This window comes from Marmota marmota, unplaced genomic scaffold (assembly GCF_001458135.2).
Source record: "Marmota marmota marmota unplaced genomic scaffold, marMar, whole genome shotgun sequence".
Taxonomy (NCBI): domain Eukaryota; kingdom Metazoa; phylum Chordata; class Mammalia; order Rodentia; family Sciuridae; genus Marmota; species Marmota marmota.
Window position 1 is genome coordinate 19641427 of NW_026000026.1, and position 23331 is coordinate 19664757.

General features: G+C 42.8%; 1 protein-coding gene across 8 annotated transcripts in view; it reads right to left on the reverse strand.

Moving 5' to 3' along the window:
• The window catches only part of Dhx35 (DEAH-box helicase 35), a 70835-nt gene that overhangs the window by 20533 nt on the left and 26971 nt on the right, over nucleotides 1-23331 (reverse strand). For 7 of the 8 annotated variants that reach the window (XR_007350445.1, XR_007350446.1, XM_048810940.1 and 4 more), the window contains 9 exons: nucleotides 22507-22576; nucleotides 22051-22110; nucleotides 16545-16657; nucleotides 15626-15722; nucleotides 14427-14585; nucleotides 12401-12611; nucleotides 8016-8140; nucleotides 4431-4485; nucleotides 835-930 (listed from right to left, as the gene is read on the reverse strand). Coding sequence is in view for 6 of the 8 variants with exons in the window: in XM_048810940.1 (XP_048666897.1) it covers nucleotides 835-930; nucleotides 4431-4485; nucleotides 8016-8140; nucleotides 12401-12611; nucleotides 14427-14585; nucleotides 15626-15722; nucleotides 16545-16657; nucleotides 22051-22110; nucleotides 22507-22576 (986 nt within the window). In the remaining 2 variants the exon portion in view is untranslated. The remainder of the gene's footprint in view (nucleotides 1-834; nucleotides 931-4430; nucleotides 4486-8015; nucleotides 8141-12400; nucleotides 12612-14426; nucleotides 14586-15625; nucleotides 15723-16544; nucleotides 16658-22050; nucleotides 22111-22506; nucleotides 22577-23331) is intronic. The other variant, XM_048810941.1, reaches the window with a different exon arrangement.

Sequence of the window (23331 nt, forward strand, 5' to 3'; positions counted from 1 at the left end):
ACTAAAATGATAGACTTTCAACATTATCACCATAGAAAAATGATGAGTTGGTAAGGTAATGCTAATATGATATGCTAATAAGCCTGGCCAACTCTTTCTACTGTACACACACACACACACACACACACATACATACATAGATCAAAAACGTCACATTGTACCCCATGAATATATACAGTTATTATCTATTTATTAAAAACAAATACTCTTTTTAAAGAAACTTAACAGAATGATCATATGACCTGATTATTCACATTTGGGTATACACCCAAAAGAAGTGAACACACAGATTCAAAGATACAATTGCACATCCGTGGTTACTGCGGCATCATTCACTACATCCAAAAGATAGAAGAATCCTGAATGTTCACCAACAGATGAACAAATACTCAAAATGTGGTATATACATACAATGGAAACTTGTATGTAGAAAATTCTGAAACATGCTATGGCATGGAGGATCCTTTAAAGATATAATGTTAAACAAAATAAGCTAGACACTACATAGTTCTATTTGTGTGAGATTCCTAGAGGAGCTGAATCCTCAGAAACAAGAAGTAGAACAGGAGTTAGTGTTAATGGGTAAAGATTCAGAGGGGAGGACAGAAGAAAGTCCACAAATGGCTGGTGCTGACAGCTGCATACTAATGTGAACGTACCCAGCGTCTCAGAACTACATACCTGAAAATGGTTAAAGTGGCAAATTATCTCTTCCTTATTGTTGATGCTGTCTAACCACCACTGGACGCTCTTCCTCAGGGTGCACAGAATTTAGGGAAACAACTCCTCTGACAATCAAAATAAAATCAACACAAGTTGTCGGGGTCTACCCACCTGACTCAAGCAGCATTTTGGCAAACATGGGATTCAAAGGAAACTCTGCTATTCTCAGGCCAAGTGGTTCAGTTAAACGACAGTCTTTGTCTAGACCTGCCAAAAGAAGAGAACAAAAGATAGCGGAAAGCATGTACCCTTGTGTTGGGAGATGCACACTTGTTGAAAGAATAAAAGATGATGAATGCTAAAAATGGTACCCAATAGATGACTCTTGCACTATTCAGTCTGACAGCAGAGTGCTGTTCTATCAAAAGAAGAAAAGATCTCCATGGAGTTCCTAAATCCCCAGTTTTTAAAAAACTGCTGCTTATAATGACTTCTATTCAAGGACTTTATTTATAAAGAAAATGGCCCTGCAACGACCTCTTGCTCTCACTCTCTCCTCAACCCACAGCAGCCTCCCTCCACTCCTGCTGCCTCCCAGAGGGGCTCTTTAGCAGCCCCGCAGCCAGGCCACCCAGACACACCGAGGCCCTCTCCTCCCACTCTCCACAGCCTTTGCCTCTGCTGACCTCAGCCTGGCCTCCTGCTAGCTCCCGTGACCCCTGCTCTCCTGGGTACCACCAGCTCCTTCACTGCTCTCCTCAGTCACCTTCTGGGCTGCCTTCCACATCCAGGCCAGGCCACAGATGTGCCAGGATGGCATGCTGTGCCCCTGCTCCTCTCAGACCAGGAGAGCAACTATTACAGAACTCTGCATCTGAATGCTAGCCCGGACCCCTCTGGTGCCAGCTCAGGCCTGTTTACCCAACTGCCCCGGGCATATTCCTTCAACTCCTCCCCTTTCCTCCATGCCTCTCTTCCACTCGCCAATATCCAGGTATGGATTCCCGAGACCACCAAGATGTAGACTACTGAGTAAAATAAACCTTACAAGAGCTCAGAGTAAAACAGAAAAGGTCATTTCTCTTCTGTTTCAATATAATCATCTTTTTAAAGGTGAAACTAAATTAAGATGGGGGTTTCCCTCAACCTTTGCCAGCTAATTTGGAGCAGTGAAGAAACAGGAAAATTTGTTCTGTTTGGAGGAAAATCAAACCAAATGAAAAATACCCATATCATTAATGGTCTGGCATCTGCATTAAAGATAACCTTGCTTTGGAAACCCATTCCAGCACACAGTCACTCGAGGCTGATCTTCTGTGGGCCAAGCTGAAGATTTTTAAATCAATGGAGAGCTTTTTAACCAGTAATTGGCTATTTCCTCAGAGCGGTATTATAAATATGGAATGAAAATGGACCCCTATCACACCCCAAACAAAAAAATTAACCAAAATGGATCACAGACCTAAATGTAAGAGCCAAAAACCATAAAACTCTTTAAAGAAAACCTAGGAGTAATGACCAGGGGTTAGGCAAAGTTTACTTTTTGTCTTTGTTCTTCCCCAGGAACAAAGTCAGGACCTCACACAAGCCAAGCCAAACACTTGCTCTACCACTGAGTTGTATCTCCAGCCCCAAGGCAATATTTTCTTCGACATGACACCAAAAGAACAAGTGACACAAGAAAAAACAGATAAATCGACCTACACAAAAACCTAAAACTTCTGTATTACAAAACGATACCATCAAGTAAATGAACAGCCAACACACAGAAATGGGGAAAGGAGTTACAATTCACATACCATATAAGAAATCTGTGCCCGGAATACATAAAGAGCTCCTCCAACTCAGTAATAAAAAGACAATAACCCAAGCAAAAATGAGCACAGAATTTGAACCTTTCTCAAAAAAAAAATACAGTTAGCCGTTTATATTTGCGGGTTCCACATTCTTGGATTTGATCAACAATGGTTCATAAATATTTAAGAAAAAAATTACATCTATACAAATCATATATAGATTTTTTTTTCTTACCATTAATCCCTAAAAAATACTGTAGAACAAGTATACAGAGCATTCACATTGTGTTAGGTATTATGAGAACCTAGAGAGGATGTGAAATACACTGGAGAGTGCGCACAGGTCATATGCAAACACTGCATCACTTCACATAAGACTGGAGTATCCATAGATATTGGCATCAGAGGGGGGTCCTAGAATCAATGCCCCAGGGATACCTATGGGATGAGACACATTGTATACAAATGGCAAATAAGCAAATAAAAAAATACTCAATATCATGAGTCAGAAGGGAAATGCAAAACAAAACCACTAGATACCATTCCCTACCCATTAGGAAAGCTATGATACAAAAGACAAAGGGTAACAAGCACTGGCAATATGGAAAAACTGGACTCTCACACATAGTTGGGAGAATGCCCAGCAAAAATCTGTAGGCTTGCCAGGAGCAGTAGTACACGCCTATAATCCCAGCAGCTCCAGAGGCTGAGCCTGGAGGATGGTGAGTTCAAAGCCAGCCTCAGCAAAAGCAAGGTGTTAAGCAACTCAGCAAAACCCTGTCTCTAAATAAATTACAAAATAGGGCTGGGGATGTGGCTCAGTGGCTGAGTGCCCCCGAGTTCAATCCCTAGTACCACACCCCGAAAAAATCTGTATGTTAATGTGCAAAGCATTATTATTCATACTAGCCAAAAAGAGGAAACAACATAAATGTCTATCAGCTAATAAATGGATAAAAATTTTACATGGCTTATCCATACAATGGAATACTATTCAGCAATAAAAATGAATGAAGGACTGATATATCCTACAACATGGATGAGCCTTAGAAACATACTGAATGAAAGAAGCCAATCATAAAAGACCTCATATATGATTCCATTGATGTAAAATGTCCAGAATATGCAAATCTAGAGAGATAAATTAGTAGTTGCCTGGGACAGGGGAGTAATGGAAATGGAGACTATGTGCTAATGGATATAAGGTTTCTTTTCTGAGTTATGAAAGCATTTTAAAATTAGACTGTGGTGAAGAATGCACTACCCTTTGAGTATATCAAAAGCTACTGATTCATACACTGTAAATGACTGAAATGTATGGTATGTAAATCACACCTCAATAAAGTCATTTTTTAAAAAAAGAAATATGAAAATATACCTGAGGGGGGAAAAAACCCACTAAAATTTAATAACCAAACTGGATGGCAGCCATGTGGGGCACCCTTCAGAGCAAGTCAGTACTTCCTGAAGATGAGTTCAAGTTATGATTTTTCTCCATCTTCAGGTACAAAACAACGTTCTCAGATAAGCAAATAGAGGCTCCTCTGTAACAGACTATTTCCTTCCCAAACAATTCCCCTGACTGGTGATCTCCCCGTTCCCCAAGGAAACTCCAGGAACAAAGTACAGGAATATGAGGAAAGAAACACTGAGCCACAGCTTTCAGGATGAGGTAGGGGCAGGAAGAAAAGTTCCGAGGAGGTACCCTCTGCCCTCTGCTAGAGAATCACTCATCTCTGATGTCTCTGAGGAGTGTGGCCCTAGTGATAGTCACCTAGCTGCTATGTACTAGAATGCTTTATAAATTGTCATAATCTAATTATGATCCCAACTTCTATTTCAGTAGAGTGTCATGAAAAAGATAACACAAATGAAGAGGATCCACCCCGTTCCTGAAGATACCAGGAGTGCCAGAGTGACTGCAACAGACTCCATCCTGGGGGAACACACGTAAGAGAGAAAGAGGCATACCTCCCAGAGCATAGAGTAACTCCAAAGCTTGAACCATCGACTGTGCTGGAGGGGGCTGTAAAACACATAAAAGTCCTCCTGAATTAATTTCTCTGGGCAAGGAACAGAAAGATGTGAGCATTTCCTATTCAAATCCACTTTCCCTCTAGCATGTCCCATTCCTCCCAGTCTCCGTGCTTCTGTTCCTGCTGTTGGCGCCCCTTGAATGTCCTTCCAGCCTTCCTGGCACCCTCGGTACTGCTTGGCCTTTAAGGCTCAGCTTGATTAAACAATTCCCCTGGCAGCCCTTCCCCCGCTTCCCTTCCCCCTGAGGTGATGGTCCCTAACTTAAACTACCTCTTCGTTTTCCCTAAATACTCCTCAGACATTGCTACTGTTTACTTCACAGTCTTGACATTCTCCTGGGAGCCCCAGGATACAGCAGTGCTCATAGACGATTTATTTTTGCATCACCCAGAGGCAAAGCCTATGGAGGGTTAAAAACATTTGTTGAATTTGCATTTTTGATAACAAACGGGAATGCTGGATGATCAACAGTTAAGCAGAGCTGACGGTGTGACTCTCAGCCTGATTCTCTAGATCCTAACCTCCTTCTGTCCTCTGCAAATCTTTACTGAGCACCTACAAAGTGCCAGGCATCATTATTTCTTCTCTCCAAATTATGTGGTTTTGAATAAGTCAGGTAATAAAATTATACTGCTTTTCAAACTGCATGGCTTTTCTTCTAGATGCATTCAGATAACAAATGTATTTTAAGCATCACATTGTTTAAGCTCAATGTTACAGATGAGGAAAGTGGAAGACATTTGAACAAGGTCACACAGGCAGTTTGTGGCAAAGTCAGAAGCTAAGTTCAGGTTTCATGTTTTCCATTTTACCTCATCCACTTTGTTTGCCAAAGTCAAACTTCTAAAAGCTCAGGTGCACAAACCACAAAGGTGTGGACCAAACTGCAAAGAGGGCACTCCACAGACCACTGGGAGCAAATCATGTAACTAGCCCACTGCCTCTCCTCATCCTATGACATCTTTTTCTTCAAAGAGGCAAAATGCACAGTTCACAAATGCAGGAGCTTAAACCTTCTAGGGATCGTTAATACTGAGGTTATATTAATAGGAATAGCGAAGCTCTGATCCAGGCTCTGAACAATTACAGAAACAAGGTTCTCTTGACTCCTTTAAATTCTGACCCTATTTCAAATCACTTACCATCAATCAAAAAAACTTACTCCCCAGACCCCACAAAAATCATTTCAAAAGTATTTTCATCTAAATGAACATTCATGGTACTCCTCTAGGACTTCATCTGATTTGGGATCACAGCAACCACAGTTTTAATATATTTGGAATTACTGTGCATGTATAATTTGTTTGTTTTTCTCATGTTTTCCTTGTTTCTTATACCCACAAGACGCCCCACTAACTACTTGGGATAGCTGCCTAATAGGCATTTTGGTCATACTCCATCAAGAAGTCAGTTTTCCCATTACTGGGCAAATGAGTGCTTCTCGTTTTTCATTTTTCTAATTAACATTCCTAAACATACAAAATTACATGTATCCTGTGATTGCCACTGTAAAAACACAGTTTCAGGAGAATGCAGCCAGAAAGGAATGAATAAAAATAAATCTGTATGTGTGTTTTTATTTTTCAATCATCCAAAAGTTTTATTATGATTTCATTATCTATACTTTTAAATTTTGATATAAAATAGTGCTAAAAACATTATCATCTATGTAAGCATTTTTTTCTTCTTTCAAATTACTTTCTCAGGAGAAACTTCCATGGGAAAAAATAGCAGGCATTTCCGTGGTTCATAAAATATTGTCAGAAAGTACCTCCCAAGGACCAAAACAGAACATAAAACCATCAGCAATACACAGGGCATTGACTCTGCCAAATTGTTGTTAGCTCTGGATTTCATCATTTTTCTTAATAGTTGATCATTTAATTAGTGTAAAATCGGGCTTTGTAACTACATCTTCCGTGGAGGAGAACATGTCTTTATGTCAATTTATAATTTGTGCTGCTTCCTCCCCTTAACTTATCCTTTATTGGATATTTGATTTATTCAAAATGAATGCATTTTGAAAACTCTTGGTATTTCTTAAGACACTAATAAGTCATTTCTGCCATTATGTTTTCCTTTAATCTTAGATATGGGACTTTTCCTAAGGTTATATTTGCATACACTGTTCATCTTTTCTTTATAGTATCTTATCCTATACAGCAGTAGTCAAGGGAACATTTATTCTGTGCTTACGGTGAGCACACAATAGCTTCTTTGAGGAGCTGGGATTTGTTGGGGTTTTTTGTTTTTTTTTTGCAGTTTTTTTGTTATCCAAAATCCAGACTTGTCACACCATAAACCATGATAGCCAGGATGGAACAAATGAGTGAACATGTGAGTCCTCAACCACAGAAGTCCTCTAGGAAAATACTCATGAATGTCTACTAACTAACCTAGTAGAAATCATGAGGATGAAGACAGAAGGTTTTGTTTTGGTTATATTTAGAATGTCTGCACATTTTAAAAAAAAGTCAAATAAAAAATACTGGCAAGAAATGTTACAAACAAAGGTTGATGTCTTTAATGAACTCTTGAATAATTCCATAATCCTAGCAGACAAATGACTTAAAAATTCTGATTAGCTGGGTTCAATGGCACATGTCTATAATCCCAGCTACTAAGTAGGCTGAGGCAGGAGGATCAAAAGTTCCAAGCCAACTGGGCAGCTTAGAGAGAACCTGTCTCAAAATTAAAAGGACTAGGGTAAAGTTCAGTGGTAGAGCACTTGCCTAGCATGGTCAAGGCCCCAAGTTCAATTCCAGTACTACCAAGAAAAAAAGAAATAAAACTGGCCGTAATTTTTTTTTTAATCCATGAGAAAAAAAAAAATTAGTGGTAAAGATAATAACCTCCGTCTCCCTCTCCCTCCCTCCCCTTCCCTCCCTTTTTACCTCTCTCCAATCACATTAGCAAAACTCTAAAATTTAGACAATGACCCAGCATGATCAGGGTACCACATACCAGGCCTGCTGGAGCCCATGTCAGTACAGCCATCTGGCCAGGTATCCACAGTCACAAAAGACTATGGACCTTTGGCCCAGCATTCTCAGCAACCTGGCTTAGGAAATCAAAAATCAGCCATAGGGTCTTCCCTACAATTCTTCCAAAACCTTCTTGGCTTCCCTGGTCGCAATACTCTTGATCATGCAGGACTATCCATGAACCCACTGTCCTGGACCCTTCACCCTTCCTTACCTGGTGGAAAACCCTGCTTAGGTCTCAGATTTCACCCCAGGACTAAAGGGGCAGGGAGTTCTTCCTTTGTCTCTCAGAGCACAAGGCACATTGCTCTGTAATTTACCCACTTACTGGTCTCTCTCCCCCAGCAGACAAGAACTGGAATTACCAACAAACTAAGTGTGGCTGCTTGTCTCACCATCTCCCCCATACCCTGCTTTGGACCTTGAGCCAAATTAGTCCCAACACTTAAGCTGAGTGGGAAAAAGAAAGATGGCATGGTCTTCATAACATGCCAACATCCCCCTGAAAGCCCCCCACACAGAAGATCGGACTTACCGACATGAAATGAAACCTGAGGACGTTGTCAATCCCTAGCGCTTTCAGCTGCAGGATGACAGGGGCCAAATTGCTCCGCTGCATCTCAGGAACAGTAGACTGAGGCAACTTGTCGAAGGCTTCCTCTGAGGATAGTAAATCAGAACAGTCAGGGATCCAATGTGACAGCCAAATGCAATCACATACCAAAGGGACAGACTTCCTTTTCTACCTTGATCAAGAATCTCCAGGATTCTGAGACCAGATGCACATGACCTTGTAACGCAAGGTTTTTATATTTACAAAAGACCCTTTTATTTAAAAAAAAAAAAAAAAAAACTTTAGATACTACATTCTAACAATACTCCTTTATAAAAATTTGTCCTTTTACTTTAGAATGTTGTTTTTCAAATGCTTTTTCTGAGAAAAATATCAAAGCAGCAAGTATTTGCTGAAATCACTATTGTTACCCAGTTATCATCATCTCTTGGGTAGAGAATGTCAAGGAGGCAAGAACTGCACATATAAGCAAAGAGCAATTTTAAAATAAATCACCAAAACTGCATCCAGAATACAACAAATGACTGAATTTATAAAAAGTAAAAATTGTCCAAATCTAATTTTTTAAATCAATAAGCAAAAAGCACAATGTCACACCCAGAATCCAATGTTGACCCAAATAGATTAATGAATAGATTAATGAATGCTTACATGCCCCATAGCAACAAAAGATGACCTAAAGCAGGAAAAAGTACTTCGTGGCACAGATATCCTACACTAGGAGGGGCAGGAAAAGAAGTGGGAAGGAAGAGACTTAGGAAGGCCTTTTATAAAAACTAGACAAAAGGGTACAGGGAAAGAGGCAGAGGAGATTAAATTATTTTTGTGTATATACAGACAATGCTCCACCCACAAAACCCTCCCACATCAGTCAACATTTTAACAGATGTACACCCTTCTTAAACACCACGGTGGCCCAACCTCCATTTAGACCATAAAGCTTTAGTGAACTAGGGGAAAAAACAAAATGAAGCAAAAGGTGATATGAAGAAATAGCACAAAAGGTTTTCCTTGAGAAGACAGACAACCAAAAGTCTAAGGACGGTGATATAAGTTGCCATATGCATGGGTCTACCCAGGAAGTTGTGGATCCCGAGCAACAGCAGAAGTTCCAAGCAGATACTAGTTTCAAAAGCATCTTGGATACAGTTTTTTGGCAGGAGAAATAAACTTCCCAAATACACTATTCTGGCAAGGGAAAAACAATCATCAGATGAGAGGCCGGCCCTGCTCGGGGGCCGCTCACAGGAAGCAGGTGCATCCTCAGAGGTCAGTGGTGCTCAAGCTCTGGTGAGGCGCCTAGGCCAGAAGCCACAGGCCAACCCCTAGAACAGCATCAGTGACAGGAAGGGGCCTGGACCAAGACCTGACTGCTCTGCAAGGAGGAACAGATTAGGTCCCATCAAGGGGTCCTCCAAAGAGAAGCGGAGGCTTGGGGAAAGAGGAAAGAATGGTCACCAGAGAAGGCTCTAGAGGAGCCCCATAAGGAGTTGCCACTGAGGGGACTTCGGGGCTAAAGAGGTTTTGCTGGGCAAAAAGGAAAAAGCCCAAGGAAAGGCATCCGAGGTCTGAGTAGCGGATGCAGGAAGCAGAGGGCACATCCAAGAAGAGTGCAGTTCAGCTGAGAAGCCATGTTGAGCAGATGCAGATGGTGAGTGAGAGGAGATAAGCTGAGGAAGAGTTCTGGAAGGTTCAGAAAACTGTAAGGTCTGTGAGAGGTGTGCTGCCTAAAGGCTACACTCTGGAAGCCTGAACGCTGGACACTGTGCACTTGTTACTACCCAGTGGCCCCTCCCCAACACCACTTCCACTGAAACGCCATGCAAAGGGACTCGATGATCTTTCACCTAAATCCACCTGAATACCTCTAGTCCACACTCTATTACATGATTTCTTTGGCACAAGAGATGGGTGCTGACCATGACTCTTTCAGAGTAATCTGAGCCAGGCATGGTGACACACACCTATGATCCCAGCAATTCAGGAGGCTGAAGCAGAAGGATCTCAAGTTCCAGGCCAGCGAGGCAACTCAGTGAGACCCTGTCTCTAAAAAATAGAAAGGGAAGAACATCCCTGGGTTTGATACCCAATACCACCAACAGGGAGGAGGGAGGAAGGGAGGAAGGGAGGGAGGGAGGGAGGAAGGAAGGAAGGAAGGAAGGGCGGAGGAAGAAGTAACTGAGTTCCTTAAAAAACTAAACATGAGGGGTTGGGGATGTGGCTCAAGCGGTAGCGTGCTCGCCTGGCATGCGTGCGGCCCGGGTTCGATCCTCAGCACCACATACCAACAAAGTTGTTGTGTCTGCCGACAACTAAAAAAATAAATAAATAAATAAAAAAAAAAAAACTAAACATGAAATTACTATATCACCCTGCAAAAAACAAAAGAATTAAAAACAAGTTCTCAAGTACATGTACATGCATCTCACAGCAGCACTACTCAAAACAGCCAAGGTGGAAACAGCCCAAATGTTTACCAACCGATGAATGAATAAACAAACAAACTGTTGGTTTTCCATACAATGGAATATTATGCAATCATAAAAAGGAATGACAAATGGCATACATGCTACAACGTAAACGGCCTTTGAAAACATTGCACTAAAGAAGTCAGACACAGAAGATCACGTATTACATGAAGGTCACATGCTGTATGAAGGTCACATATTGTATGACTGTATTTATATGAAATATCCCAGATAAATCCATGGAAGCAGAACACAGATTGGCAATTGCCAGGGATAGGGGGCCAGGAAGAATGGGGAGAAACTGCTTAAGTAAGGGTTTTCCACTGGAGGGACAGAAATGTTTTGAAACTAAACAAAAGGAGAGGTTGCATATACTGTTCACTCTAAAATGGCTGACTTATATAAATTTCACCTGAATAAAATTTAAAATATATGAGATTATATACAAATATAGATACATTCTTGAAACTTCCTCCTCCTCTGCATTTCAGGATGCCTTTTCATCCTGGTCTTTGCCCACTCCAATCAGGCTTTCTTAGCACCTTCAGGGGTTGTCTGTACCTCTCTGGCCTCGGTTTTGCCTGTGATGCTCCACATCCCCTTCCTCCCCTCCCAGTACTTATATATCCCATTCCCTTTGCCTGGAGTGCTGAAATCTTTTTTCTAACACCTCCCATTTACTTGGATAAATACTTGGTTTCCAATAAGGTCAGGTCCAAACACAACCTTGGTTGTGAAGCACTTTCCAGTTCCCCAGCAAAAAAAAACAAAAAAACACGAGCCCTTCTCTGTTTCCAAGAGTCCCTATTCTCTACAGTAATCATACCACACCTTAACATGCTAATCTGTTAGTGGGTCTGTCTCCACCACCAGATTGTCCACCATGCGGCCACAAGCCTAATTCCACGGAGCCCTAGATGCCCAAGCCTCAACCCCATGTCCCGCATGCAACCGAGGCTCTGTAAACATTTGCTAAAAGAAAGAAGGTCGGGGTACAGCTCAGGGTGGAACACTTGCCTAGCACATTCAAGGCCCTGGGTTCCATCCCCAAAACCAAAAAAGAAAATAAGGAAAGACAAAATGACATCAAGAACTGAATAAGGATGATAGGAACCAGAAAGGAAGAGAAGCAATAAATGGCAAAGCTACAACCTTCAGACCTGGGCAGCAACAGTAGGGGATAGGGGAAGGAGGAGGGACTCAGTAATGATTGGCCAAGTCTGCACAAGGGAAGAAGAAAAAGATCTCAGTACCACTCCCCTCAAAAGCAAAGAGTAGAAAGGGAAGGAGCAGCTCTAGACACATCTTTTTTGGTTAAAGCTGTCTCCAAGCTGGGAAGAAAGCTCTTAAGGGCAGGGGTGTCTGGATCAGAATTTTAATTTTGCTCCCTCACAGCCTAGCACAGTACAGGGCATAAAGCAGGAGTTTACCAACTATTTGTATTCTGTGAACAGGTCTTGGATAGAGCTTTCATCCTAGCTCTGCAAGATGGAATGGGACCAAGGTGAGGTCCCACAGGATTCAGAGACCTCAGAATAAGAAAAAAGCACATTAAGTTAAGAGAAAGGTGAGAAAGACCAAACCTGAGACATAAAATCCATAGAGTCACATGGCCACAGAAGGGCCTGGGCCCCGATCCTAAGTTAGAACGGGATGGAAAACAGGCGGTGACTTGCTGGGCCAGCTTTAGCCAATGGGGAAGAGTAAAGAAGCGCTATGCTTAGGGCGAGGAAGGTGGCCGGGGCCAGATCACAGGGTGTCCAGGCAGGGAGGGCTGGATTTTACATGCGTTCTGCCACAGGGATAAACATTTACTACGTTATCCAAGGCCCAGGCTAACTATGAGAGTCAAAAACCCTTAAGGGGAGTCGCACTAACCTGTATAAAGGCGGTAACACTTTCCAGAGCGGTTGCGCCCGCCGCGTCCTGCGCGCTGGTTGGCTGACGCCTGGGACACAGGAACCACCACCAAGCATTCTATAGCCGTCCTGGGATTGTAGGCCCGAAGTTTCACAAAGCCACAGTCGATCACATACACAATGCCACCGATTGTAATGGAGGTTTCTGCCACATTGGTGGCCACTATCACCTAAGTCCCCCACAGAAAGAAGAGTAAGAAGGAAAGCCGTTGATTCTTTTCACTGTAAACAAACTTAAAAATCCTAAACATGTAATGATATTTCAAATCAGGATCTGTGAAGCAGTTGAGATACTAGACAGAGCAGCAGTTTCAGAGTTGGGAGCCCTGGGCTGAAATCCTCCCGAATCCTGGGTCCCTGGAGAAGCTCCTTGACCTCCTGAGCGCTGGTTCCTCACTTACATAATGACAATTACCACGTCCCCCGGGGTTGCTGAGGGATTAAATAACAATACATATATCCAGTGATAGAACCTAATACTGGGCACATGGTATCTATCAACGTTAGTTTTTCTCTTTCACACAGCATAAGTAAATCTCCGTCTCATCCAGGTATATTCACTGATTTGCTCACATTATAACTAGTTTCTGAGGGTCTGCACTTGACCAGGCACTATCCAAGATGCAGGGGATATATGATGGGCAAGATAATCAAGGCCCCACTTCTCCAGCAGTTTAGTGACGGTGTTTGGGATGGAAATACAGCAAGAAGAGAACTTCAAAAAATGACACAAAAAACCCACAACCCAGCAGTGTAACATGCTGGGGTACATAACGTTTATATTATACTAACAAGGCATGCTACTTTGGAATGGAGGGCCAGGGAGAGCCCTCTGAAAGATGACTTTGACTGAGGCCTGAGTAACAGGAAGCAGCCAACTCTACAGAGATGCAAGTAGAAGCTACAGTTCAAAGGAAGGAGTAGCCACCAATATGACCAGAACACAGAGCAAGTACAGGATGAGCTTGGGGACAGAGGCAGGGCCCAGGTCACGTGCAATCTCTGGGCCAGTGAGGTACTTTTTCATTTGTTACAAGTACACTGGGAACTAGTGGAGGGTTTAAGCAGCAGAGGACATGTAGATCATCACACTGGGAACTTTTTTCAAGCACTTTTCATTTTATAAAATCACTTTATAAAAAAATCTTCCTAACATTTTTATATATTGGAGTTTTATACTATAAAACCATTTATCACAAAGTTTTTATTATTTGTTTTACAGCTACAAATATTGAGACTAATGTTAAGTAACTTATCCTGAGGTGCACAAGTAACTCAGGGGATCCAAGCCTCCTACTGGTTGGCTGCTATCCGTGTTTGCCTGGGCGACTCCAGTTGCTCCCTCTCAAAGGCCAAAAGGCTGGGCACCCTGTTCCAAGTGGCCTGATCAGCAAGGCCTCCACACACCACCCCCACCAGCTTTGTTCTCTACCACCTGCTGGGCATTCCTCACCTAATGGAAGGCAAAGGACTGTAAAGCCCTGTGGGTGAGGAGCAGGAGTCACACTGGCTGATGGCCAGCTCCCTCTAATCAATGCTGCTTCCCACCACACCCTCCCCAACCCAATTTCAAGCCACTCCTTGAATTAATTGATTTAAGCTTGGCTCTACAGGTAAACTGATACTCAAAACAAGTGGTTCAGAAACTATTGGTAGTGACTTATCTATTGTTCCTAACTGACCACAAGCCAACAAGACAGATCTTTAAGCCAAGGCAGATTCCTGCCCATGGGAATTACCAGGCAGGCAGAAGAGAAGTGAAGAGAAGTCACCTGCTCTAATAATTACTTTCAGAGTGACCCTCTGTGGAGCTCGTTTAGAAATCTTCACATTATTTACTATAACATGGTCTAAAATTCCGAAAGAAATTTTCCTATTTAGTAAGTTTCACTTCAATGTAAAAGAAAAATCCTTGCAGTATATGACAAAGTACTAGTATGACTATAGATGGTCGCAGACACCCTTGGTCATCAGGGTAGTCTCACCTTTCTGACACTGCGTGAGACCCTTTCAAACACTTTCATTTGCTCAAAGGAAGGCAGACCTGCATACATGGGGAGAACCCGGAGGTGCTTCTTCATTCCAGTGCGAGCGAGGGCCCGGGCCTGCTCGATCAGCATTGACACGACAGTTTCCACCTCTTCCTAAACATTGAACCACACACCAAAGAAACAGATCAACATGAAGCATGTCATTTTATCACACTGAAAAACAATGAAAGTTGGAGTCAGAATTTTAATTTTGGTCAGATTCATGAATTTTGGTGATACCACATTCTACTTGGGACGGTATTTGAACAAATGCTAGAACAACAGTGCCAGAGGGGTAAAAATTTGAAACTATAATATTAATCACTAAAACTAAACTACCTGTAGTTAATAGGAACATTCCCGATAAATTAAAACAATGACAATTTTACTCAGTTTTATGGACTGAGAAAATAAAGCCTTCCGTGCAAAGGTCAAGTTATGGCCTATAAAATCATGAGCTTTTCCCAGAAAAGACTACTAACTGCAGAAAATGTTTGGCAGTGGAGAAGTTCAGAGCTGGAGGGTAGTTCTGAATAGTGTTACATCCTTGAGGGAGGACTTGGACTTATTCAGTTGTTTTTCCAGCAAGATAGCCACTGACCAACTCCAGGATGAGTTATAAAGGTGTCACCAGAAAAAAGGCACACAGTGGCAACATGCATGCAGCAAGATGCACATATTAACATAAAATCCTGGCCAACAAAACAGCCACTGACTCAATTATCTAACTAATCAGCTAATACATTTAACATACACTTAACCCTCTGCAGACAGAACAGGGAAGAGCTAATGATTCCCTGACAATCCAGTTGATAGATAACCCAACAATTTTTTATACAGCTAAGTAACTGCAAAATACAATGAGTCAGGTGCAATTATACAGGCCTACAATCCCAGCTATTCGAGAGGCTGAGGCAGAAAGATTGAAAGTTCCAGTCCAGCTTGGGGCAACTTAGTGAGATTGTCTCAAAATAAAACATAAAAAGGGCTGGAGTTACACGTCAGTGGTAGTGCCCCTGAGCTCAAGCCCCAATACCACCCCCCGCCAAAAAAAGGGAAACATGAAAAAAATGGCTAAGCAGGAAAGTAGCAGGGCTCTACATTAATTCATGTGTTGCCTTAACATGTCTGTTCCTCAGGCCTGATGGAATTACCTGGCCAGTAAGAAAGGCTAGTATGTCTCCATCTCCCTCTGTCTGGTGAATTTTTACCACAGTTTCCACAGTTGATTTGATATAATCTGGAACAGGACTGAAAAGACATTGACATAAACTCATCACTAGAATATGCTCATTAATTATAGATCAATTACCTTATAATCTGGCAACAAAACCTCCTGAAAGTAAGTTTGGGCCTGCCCAACAAGTAATTAGTATGTGGATAAATAAAAACAAACATTCACTCTTTTTTATGCACTTTTTTTTTGTGTAATCCATAATTACACAAAAGCTATGATTTTTAGCTATACTTGCAAACAAATAAAATTGATACAACATGCATACAGATGTGCTGTCTTAATGTACAAAGATGCCAGGCCAGGGAAAACCTGGGGCTGTGGCTCCAAAGCTGAAGCCCACCCTCTCCCTGGCTCATTTTCCCTTCTAGCCACGGGCAGCACATATGGGTCAGGTAGGCTAAGATGTATGTGCTCTCCAGCTACAGCAACTCCGAAGTCAAGTTCACAACTCTCTTAACACTCATTAGGCCAGGCCCTTGGTCAGTTTGCCCAATTAGGACCAAGAATTACAATGGCTCCTTTTCTGTTCAAGGGGGGATCCTCCCAAAATTGTCAATCAGGCCTTCTTACTAAGGATGTAGAGTGGACCCAGATCACCGTAGTACCCTCACTGACAGGCATCCGTGTAAACCCCAGTTCGAAAAACTCTCAAGCCTCTCCCTTCAGCCTTTCATCATTTTGCTCTTAATGCAAATTTGCATGACAGTGTCAACAATTCAGCAGTGACCTGAACAAAAACATGCTCCTCCTCACTGCCCTTAGAGCTGCGAACTGCCATTCCACATTATAGGCCCAGGTTTCTAAACACTATCATCAAAAGTCAAACATCATCAAACCTTTGTAGATAAAAGATATCCACCGGAAATGTTCGCCCTTCCACTGTAAGGATCACACACGTATCCCTGGTTGGATCACTGGTTTCATTTTGATTAAAAAAATCCCGAAATTTCTAAAAAAAAAAAATCAGTTTTTCATCTTCTCTCAAAAAACAAAAAGGTCACAGTATTTATGGAAAGAAAATAAAACTGGCAAAGGGCAGAGACTGGAGGTAGGGATTAGGGGTGTGTGTGTATAATACAGATAATGTATTGCAAAATAATGTTTACATTAACACTTTTCTTATTGAAAATGTGGGGAATCATGTTTCAATGATACTTTTTACCAAAGGATGCCAAACTTGTGGCGTAGAGAATGATATTAAAAGCTCTAGCCAATGACTTCAGGAGATACCACCAAGATCCCCTCTTGGTAAGTGTCCCCCCAACATACTAAGGAAAGTGAGAAAGAAGAGCTACATGACTGAGTGACCACACAGGCGGTGAGTTAACACTAGATGCAGGCTGCTGGTGCCAGCTGGTGAGGAGACAGAGTCATCCAGGTAGGTTGAGGGTGCCATTATTTGAATCTAAATGACATTCCCATTCCCCAACTATAGTCCAGTTTCCCTGAGGCCTGATGATGTAATTGCAAGGCCTGTCTTCATTATTTCTCTATCTTCTCTAGTGTACAGAACATGCCCATCCCCACTCCTGACAACTAAGGAGCCCAGAAGCAGCACTAGTAAATGAAATCAAATACAAAGTGAATGGGCCTGGAAGAGTATTGCTAAAAGAATCCAGGATTTAACAACATACTGGGGTGCTATCCATTAATTTTAGGGGTGTCTGGGAAGAGAAAGCACAGACATAAAAGTGCCTCAGGCCAACAAAAGGATTCTGTGCGCTACAGAGAATTCCACAGGGTACTACCCTTTAGTTTCCTGTTGGCTGAATTCCCTCCAAGTCACTTTAGCCTCCTGCACCCCTATGATATACACCGAGCAGGAACATTGAAGTAAGTGAAAAGACTTCCATGCCCCAAAACAATAAGCAGTCCAGGGAAGGTAGATGTGCAAAGAACCAATCCTAAGATGAGCCAAGGAAGAGGATCATAGTTATCCCTCTGAAGGGGCCTGAGTCCTGCTGCCTGGGCACTGTACTTGACAGGCAAGACTAGGACGGTGAGGGTCAGGGAGGAAGTTATCAGACCTGTGCTCTGGATCCTGAACTCTGGTGGCCATTTAGAGGTGGGCAGCAGGGATAAGAGCCGGGAGGCAAGTAGACTAATTAAGGCAGCTATTGAAATAGCTCAGAGGAAGAGTGAAAGCACAAGCTCCGGGTAAGCGTCCAAAGCATTATGTAGAAACAGGACCTGACAACCTGTGAGTGTGTGCAGACATGTTTATGTCCTGGAGAAGGATGGGATTTCTTCTTATTCAGTCAGGGATAAAACTTCCTAAAGCAAAGACGGTCTTGGGCCTGAATGACTATGATCACAAGCAAGGGAGTGGGACAGAAAATCCAAGAATTTCATGTTTATGAGTTTAGGTGATCCTCAGCTAGCTGCTGGATAGCTCAGGCTGGCACACAGGAGCATGGGATTGCCACAAATACAAAGTGTTGGCTAAATCAGGGGCCTCGGGAACAGGCAGCCTTAAGGAGGAAGAACAGCAATCAAAGAGGCCCAGGAGAAAGCTACTGAGGAGACAAGAGAGAGGGGAGATGGCAGGGTTCAGAAGCTACAGGAGAAAGATTATAAGAAAGGTTTGGTAGACAGAGCCAAATATTTCCAGAAAGTCACGCTGATCAGGGAGGAAGATCATGGGAGACGATGGCTTAACCTTAGCTGCTAAGGAATATGTGATGCTGAAGAGTAAAGATGGAAGGTTAATCTCTCAAGAGAAATAATTCAGCATGTACTGAGAAGACCTTTATCCTTTATCTTTATTTAGAAATACAAAATACATATAAAAGCAAATAAATGCAGTATCAACAGTGCATGAGTCTTGAGGCAGAATCAACTGGAAATGAGCTCAACACAACTGGAAAAAGATTCTAAATCAGGTCCACAATGACATAGACACATGATAAGAAATATAACAAGACATCAGGAAGAGGACAATCTATGAAATGAAATGCAAATGATGGGACATCTGCTGGGCTGTCTTCTAGCTCACCATGGCTTCCTTCCCTGGTAGCTGCTCCTACCTGATCCACACAAGTGGACTCCCAGCAGTCATGTCTACCCCTTGGCCAACAATCTCTAGCCATGCACAGTCATCCAAGGTGGAAGCCTGAGCCCAGATAATCCCAAATTCCTTCTCCAGGTATTTGAAAAGAGAGGAATTAAGTCTTCCTCCAAGTAGTTGGACCTGTGACAAAAAATCTTTGGGAACTATCAGAAACCATATTTTCTGTCATGTGACAGAAACAAATAAAAACAACACCATATGATACAACGGTTAAAAAATACTTTGCAGTGAGCCAGGCCCTGTGGTGCATACCTGTAATCTCAGCAACTAGGGAGGGTGAGGCAGGATGGTCACAAGTCTGAGACCAACTTAGTGGCTCAAAATAAAAAGAGCTGGGGGTGTAGCTCAGTAGTAAAGTACCCTTAGGTTCAATTCCCAGTATTAGGGGGAAAAAAATCCAAAACTTGGTAATTATACTTGGTCATACATGTCTTTGGTCATGTACATAACTGTTCACTTAACTGAGCTCACATTCACAAAGCAGCTAAACCCATCAAGGCAACCATGTGATCAGGCCCTTATACTCCGCTTATCTTGGCCTCCCCATAGCAGCCACTGGTGTCCTCATTTGCAGGCTAGGCCACCCTAGTCCCTGACTGAAGCCAGAGCAGGTACCATATCAGCAGCCCAATCCTTCTGGGCAATTTGTTATTTGTCTGACACCTACAGCCAGGGGCCAGAGAAGGGTTCCAAGAACCCCTGGACCTCTAAATCACAGTGCTACCTAAGCCACTCCCTACCTGACTCCTGCGGTGCTCCTCACTCTTACCCTTTTCTGCCCCTCACATCCTCTTCCTCATCCCCTCGCTCTTACACATCACACTCACATGAACCCACACCTACTCACCCCACAGCCTCACAGCATGGACTCACCTGCTGATCCCCTCAGCCCTACAGATCCTCTCTCACAAAGGAGGCACTGATGCACAGTTGAGGAAGGCACAAAGGAATAAGTGACCCTGGCTCACCACAGGCTCAGCTGAGTGTTGCTGAGGTCCCAGCATGCTCTGCTGCATAGCACACCAAGGCATGACAAATCTCCTACCCTCTGTCTTCCCATTTGAAAAAAAAAGAATACTTCCAAGAAATCATCTGTATCAACTACTATTTGTAGAACAGTGGCTATTTTTTTAAATCTCTATGTAAAGAGACAATAAAAGGCAATTGTGAGCAATTATTAACTATTAATTAGCAATGACTCTAGGAAAAGACTTGGATGTTCTACTTTTCACCAGAACTAAACCTTGTTTCGGACAATTTTAAAATTAAATAAATTTTAAAAGAAAGAGGAGGCAAAGATCAGAGACATTCTGTTCCAGCCGACCATGGAGGACAGAACTGGAGGTGAAGTAATCACTGTCCTCAAAACAGCATTCCAGCCGTGCATGTGTGGCACAGGCCTATCATCCCAGTGCACAGGAGGATTGCAGCTTGAAGCCAGTCTCAGCTCTTAGTGAGAGCCTTAGCAATTTGGTGAGACCCTGTTTCAGAATAAAAAATTAAAAAAGGCTAAGTGTATAGCTCAATAGTAGGATACCCCTGGGTTCAAGTCCCAGTACTAAAAAAAAAAAAAAAAAAAAGTGAGAGAGAGCGAGCGAGAGACCGCACAGTCCAGGAGATACCATGGTGAGGGAGATGAGAACTAACTAAAAAGGGCAACAAAGAAGCTCTGACTCAAAAGTGATCATGGGCAGCCCTAACAACAGAGGCCTAGAGCCTGTGAGAAGGTCTGAGAAGCCCACCTGAGTACATGTGCAATGCAGACACCTCTCTTACACATACTGAGCTTCTCCTTCTCCAAGCTGTTCTGCATTTCTGAAGCTACAGGAAGACCAGGAGTCTAGGAGCCAGAGCCAGAGCCAGAACTTTCTCACATCTCACCTGAATTACATAACTGGCATCTCTGTATCCACTCTTGTGTCATCTACACAGGATCCAAAAAGATTTTTCTAGAACCCAAATATGATCAAGTCATTGCTCTGCCTCACCTGCTCCCACGCTCCCAAGCAAGTGCATAATGTGACCCATCCCCTTTTACTTAGTCTTAAGGCCTTCCAGCATCTGACCCCTGCCAACCTCTCTAGCCTATTCTCCCACTGCTTCCCATTAGTTCAAAATTTATTCAACACAGGCATCTACTCTGTGACAGACACTGTTTCAGAAGGAAGGAGATATGGTCTGATCAAGACGAGAGTGAAATATTGGGAGACCTGGGGAAACAGTGGTCTAGAAAAAGAGGCCCCCAAGAGCAGATGTATCCTGCTCTGAGAACAGCAAGGGGACCAGTATGGCCAGAATGGGGGAGCACACAGGAGGTGGTGGAAGGAAAGAAAGTCAGTGGATGGGGGACAGGTCACCCCTGCAGGGCCTGGCAGGCAAGGTAAGATTCACAGCTCACTGAACTCACAGTTTCTTGCTGCTGTGGTTCTATACCTGGTCAGGAAGACCCTCTCCAGCTTTGCCCACCTGGGAAACTGCTATGCAGCTTTCTCATGAGCTGAGTGAGATACCACCTCCTCATTGACTGTTTCTGGATACTCGCTAGCTGGCTGGAATTACGTGCTCCCTCCTTGACTTCTCAGTACTTTAAATGCACCGAATAGTAAACACCTACTTACAGGTCTGCTGCCCTAAGGAGCTGGGATATGTATGGGTCACCTGCAGCTAGCACAGTGCTTACATACGTAAACAGCATGTGGTCAAAATATTTGTTGAGTTAAACCACTGTTTAAACTATTAGTCATCAGAGAGAAAAATAATGTAAACCTAGCCATAATTTTTTTCTTTTTGGGTGCTGAGAATGGAACCCTGGGCCTCACACATGCTAGGGAAGTGTCTACAACTGTAGCCCCAGCCCACCATAAAAAATTTTAACATGGAAATCATTAAACATACAGGTGAAACCTTTATTGTACGCACATGCGCACACCCACCCACAAACACTAAACATATGAGGTCTCATTATAAATAAACTCAAGCCTCACACTGAAAAAAAGTAATAAAAAGAAGTTTCCTGTGTGGGGAGAAAGACAGCGTGCAGAGAAATGAGACAAGTAGGTAATCATGAACTCTCTTAGTTAATTACAGGCTAATTTCCACCCACAAGCTGAAAAGGAGTATCCTGTGACCATGTGAAATCTAGGACACCAGATGGCCCCAGAAGGAAGGCAGGCCACTGCCAAAGACGAGCTCCTGCTACAGCTCCCTTCCCAAGGACATGTTCAACAATTCCAGTGCTATGGGGAGAGCAGGAGGGAGGAAGATGCCTTTACCTCTGCATCCAGAGTGGCTGAAGCCACAATCAACCGAAGATCCCCACGCTTTTTCTGAATCTAAAACAAGAAGGCATTAGGAAACATGATAACAGTGCAATATTTATGGATGAAATAATCTGATGGATGACCGTTTTTTTTCCCCTTTGGATTTTCTTTGGAATTTCCAAATTGCTATATGCTTTTCCAAGTCAGTAACAAAGCAAAAACAAAAACATCCAGGTGCAGTGGCATATGCCTATAATCCCAGTGGCTTAGGAGGCTGAGTCAGGAGGATCACAGGTTCAAAGCCAGCCACAGCAACTTAGCAAGGCCCTGAGCAACTCAGAGAGATCCTATCTCAAAATAACACATTTAAAAAAGGGCTCAGTGGCTAAGTGCCTCTGGGTTCAATCCCTGGTACCAAAAAAAAAAACATAAAAATATAAAAACAAAACTCTGTCAGCGGAGCCATACCTTTTTTAGCAAGCCAATGGCAATGTCAGTGTACAAGGTCCTCTCGTGGGCTTCGTCCAGCATAATGACACTAAGGATCAAAGGGACACTGTCAGTGAACATTGAAACAACCACCCCATCCAGGCCACCAAAGGGACCCTGTGGATCAAAAGGAAGCTTACTGGCAATGCGATAATTCTTACACTAATAATCATAGTCACTTCAACACATCCTGGCGTACAGAAAGTGGTGCTGTACTGCTGTCTTTAAAGAGCTTCACCAACACATGGATTCCAACAGGATTTATCATGTGATTTTCCATGACAACACAATCTATGTGCCACAGGACACATAAAAAACAGAACGAGAACCAGTCACTGTAAGTCTGGAAAGTGGCAGAAACAGGCAAGCAGGCAGGTGATCACAGTTGTGACACACATGCACCACAGAGCCTTGTATGTGTGTGACAGACAAAGACCATGAAGGAGAAAGTGATAAATAATTATTTGGACTCTCATGTGCCTTATGTTCAGTAAAACACTACCCAGTTAGTTCTCTGGAGTGCTATGATTCTACGGTCACTATCAACCCTGGGTGTGACCAAAGCAACATATAAAGGACAACTCTACAGGCTGTTTAGTGACAAGGGGACTGATGATGTAGCTCAGGGGTACAGCATTTACCTAGCATGCATGAGGCCTAGGCTCAAGCCCCAGCAACATTAAATAAATAAATAAACAAGTAAGGACAGAGATTTTTCTGTGCCCATTTTTATGTACTTTCTGTTTGGTTGTTTCATGTGTCCACTTTGGGCACATAAAGGACTGCACTATCTAAATTCTGAGT